Source organism: Trichoplusia ni, chromosome 5 (assembly GCF_003590095.1).
Source record: "Trichoplusia ni isolate ovarian cell line Hi5 chromosome 5, tn1, whole genome shotgun sequence".
NCBI lineage: Eukaryota > Metazoa > Arthropoda > Insecta > Lepidoptera > Noctuidae > Trichoplusia > Trichoplusia ni.
In genome coordinates, this window is record NC_039482.1 from 16841968 (window position 1) to 16845688 (window position 3721).

Here is a 3721-nt window from a genome sequence, read left to right on the forward strand (position 1 = left end):
TCTCCGCGCGAGAAATTAAAAATCGATTAAACGTAGCGAAGATATCGTTGGCATCTATATACTAATATACTTATACTAATATATAAAGCTGAAGAGTTTGTTTGTTTGTTTGTTTGCGCGCTAATCTCGGGAACTACTGGTTCAAATTGAAAAAATATTTTTGTGTTGAATAGACCATTCATCGAGAGAGGTTTGAGGCTATATATCATCACGCTGCGACCAATAGGAGCGAAGAAAAAGTCATAACTTATATCTTCTAACCACGCAGACGAAGTCGCGGGCAACAGCTAGTTAATTATAAAAATAATTTAGAGGTATTGTAAGACGTAGTATTAGAACCGCGACTAAATATACGAGACGCATGACATCACCAAGTAATCAGTCAAACAGGAAATGAATACTGAACAGATAAGATACAACACAAATAAATAAAAACAAGTTTCTAGGATAACGCAGTCAGTGTGTTGAGTCTGGTCGCGCAGTTAAACTACAAAATGTTTTTCTACCTCCTACTGACGATCTTAACCTTAATTTATTTCGTTTCCACCCGGAAATATGACTATTGGAAGAAAAGAAATGTACCGCACGTCAAACCAACGTTCATGTTTGGTAACTATGGAGATTGGATACTTATGAAAAAGTTCCAGGGAGGAGTTATTCAGGACCTCTGTAAGAAATTTCCAAACGAAAAGTTTATTGGAGCCTATTTTGGCACAGAACCAGTTCTGATTCCTATAGACCCTGAAGTTATCAAGTTGATTGTCACTAAAGACTTTTATTATTTTAACGGCAGAGATTTATCTGAACACAGCCACAAGGAACCGGCTGCTCGGAATCTGTTGATCAGTCATGGAGATAACTGGAAGGTGTTACGACAAAATATGACTCCCTTGTTCTCAACAGCCAAAATCAAGAATATGTTTCACCTCATCGCAAACTGTTCTTATGCATTCGAATCCATGTTGGACCGAGAGATTGGAATGTCCGCGAAGGTAGAAGCTGAAGATTTAACTGCCAGGTACACAATAGAATGCATCGTTTCTTGTGCGTTTGGTGTGGACGCGAACACAATGTCAGAAGAGGTAGCAGACAACCCTTTTAAAAAATTAACGCAGTTCGTGAACCCACCTAAAACGATCGCTCCATATGTGCTCTTGCGTTCAATGTGGCCATCAATATTTTATGGATTAGGATTAAAAATTGTAGGAAAACAAATTGACTTTTTCAATAATTTAATTACTAACGTAATGGAAACACGTAATTACAAGCCCTCAGGTAGAAACGACTTCGTGGATATCATTATGACTTGGAAACAGAGCAGCAAAATAGTCGGCGACAGTGTGAAAAACATGAAAACTGGCGAAAGTTTAAAAGTGGCTTTAGATGTAAATGATAATCTGTTGTCTGCTCAGTGTTTCCTGTTCTTCAATGCTGGATTTGGAACTTCCTCTTCGACTCTGAGCTTTACTTTTTACGAATTAGCCAAAAACGCAGTGATTCAGGATAAGGTTTTGGCAGAAGTGGATGCTTTGATGGCTCGTCACGAGAATAAACTGATTTATGACTGTGTAACAGAGCTTCCCTACCTGGAAGCTGTTATTTCTGAGGCTCTGCGGCTTCATCCAATTCTGCCTATGATCAGTCGGGAGGTGATGGAAGATTACACTTTGCCTGGCGGTGTGCAGCTTAGCAAAGGTCTTCGAGTACATTTGCCTGTGTATTATTTACATCACAATCCAGAGTACTTCCCAGAGCCAGAAGAGTTTCGACCAGAAAGGTTTCTCGGCGATGAGAGGAGGAATATCAACCCGTACACATACCTGCCGTTTGGAGAGGGTCCCCGAAACTGTATCGGTAAGGCTATTTCAACCTTTATTTTTAAATCGGGTCAAATAATTAATTTTAACAACGCGTGCGAGTAACTTCAGATGGACCTGTTTTGATGAATACGAATATTGAATGTTTTCCTCTCCAAATAAGCAGCACTTATTGGACATTTTTAGAATGGAGTCGAATAGACAATAATGATACGAAATGATCCTATAAATACACGTGTTTACATCGGAAATTGTGATGTCTAACCAGTTTTTGTTATCGTTTTTTGTCTGGGGGTCAAGATTATTGTTGATAACTCAATTTATTAGATAGTGACGTTATCATAAGAACAAACGTTTTTAAGCGTAGTTACAAACGAAGGTGATATGATTTAGTTCCCTTTAAAATATTATCATAGTCTCCCAATAGGATTTGTGACCAATCGGTGATACAATTGTCATGGTAGTTCTTACTTCATTCCTATCGTATTACATTATAACGACTCCCGCACTAAGAAATGATTATACCCCGTATCGCGGGGGCAAAAAGGGAAACGGGTACAAACATTTAAGAATTTAAGTCCCATGCACAAAGGCCCCTAAACTAAGGAAGGGTTCGTGGATCACACAGACGCTAGTCCTACGCGTGAATCGCAGAGGATTTGATATGGTGGCCAACCATACGACTATATTCAGATATCTATTCTCACTTCAGATTAATTATGCTGTCTAGCACGATTCTAATCCTCTCTTCTTAGATGACCCACTGTCCGAAATTAATGTTGTCAGATTTTTTGGCTTCCACTCTTATTTGTATGAAATCAAAATTTTCCTAACCTGTTCTAGGTATGCGCTTCGCTAAGATGCAGATGTTGGCTGGTCTAGTGACAGTGTTGAAGAAGTACCGCTTGGAGCTGGATGACGGCATGCCGAGGACTCTCTCATACAAGACACACACAACCACAGCACACGCAGACGGAGGGATCCGACTCAAGCTGGTTGAGAGAGATGGGTGGCAGAACAGAGTTTTTGTTAAATAGATATAGTGGTTTCTTAGGTTTACGCGAATGTTAGACATTGAAATGAAACTACTTTTGCGGATTTTATCGCGGTTTAATTTTAGATTTTAGTTCCCGACGTTTCGAAACCTTTGCAGGTATCATGGTCACGGGCAGACTGAGATGGCGTTCGTCTTGACAGGAGATGTTGCTCGTTCTACCTTCATATTTTAATTAATTATTTGTGGTCCGACCTACGCAGTATGAGCTCACTGTGTCTTGATGTCTTGCAGCGCTGCTCTTGGGTTTGGCCTTGAGTTTATTTATTATTGGATCCCAAGTAGGTGATATCTTCCTGATTCCAGAACTAAAATCTAAAATTAAACCGCGATAAAATCCGTAAAAGTAGTTTCATTTCAATTAAATAGATATTTTAAACCTTCTGCACATGTGACAAAGTTGTGTTTTGATTGATTCCTACTAAGGTATATATTTTGATACCAGATGAAATTAAATCTAGTCGGGTATAAATAAGTTAAATCGATATAAGTTGTGCTTAATTCAGGAACAACAAAGGAAATACGAATTTACGTGACTATGTCTGTGTATTGTGGCAATAAAAATATCTTATACATACAAAAAAAGCTGTTTCACATGTTCTCTTTTCGCTTATTTCAAGTGCATAGTGATGATACTCCTGAATTAAATCTTATGAAAGAGTCAAAGCTAGTTAATGAAAACAGGATTGACTTAAAATATTGGGATAAAACCGAATTTGATTGCAGTGGTACCTTGATACCTGGTGAGTACTTTGTGGGTTGTTAATATAAGGCCCAATTGTATAGTGTTCATAAAATATAACTATAACTATAAAGGATAAGGGTCCATGACATAATTTACACTCATTTC

General features: G+C 38.3%; 1 protein-coding gene across 1 annotated transcript; it reads left to right on the plus strand.

Annotated features, from left to right (window-relative positions):
* The first annotated feature begins 452 nt into the window (after positions 1–452).
* LOC113493761 (cytochrome P450 6B2-like) lies at positions 453–2912 on the plus strand. The gene is made up of 2 exons (XM_026871767.1): positions 453–1854; positions 2661–2912. Exons 1-2 carry the CDS (start codon positions 495–497, stop codon positions 2852–2854), a joined length of 1554 nt encoding a protein of 517 aa, XP_026727568.1. The 5' UTR covers positions 453–494; the 3' UTR covers positions 2855–2912.
* Positions 2913–3721: the final 809 nt, after the last annotated feature.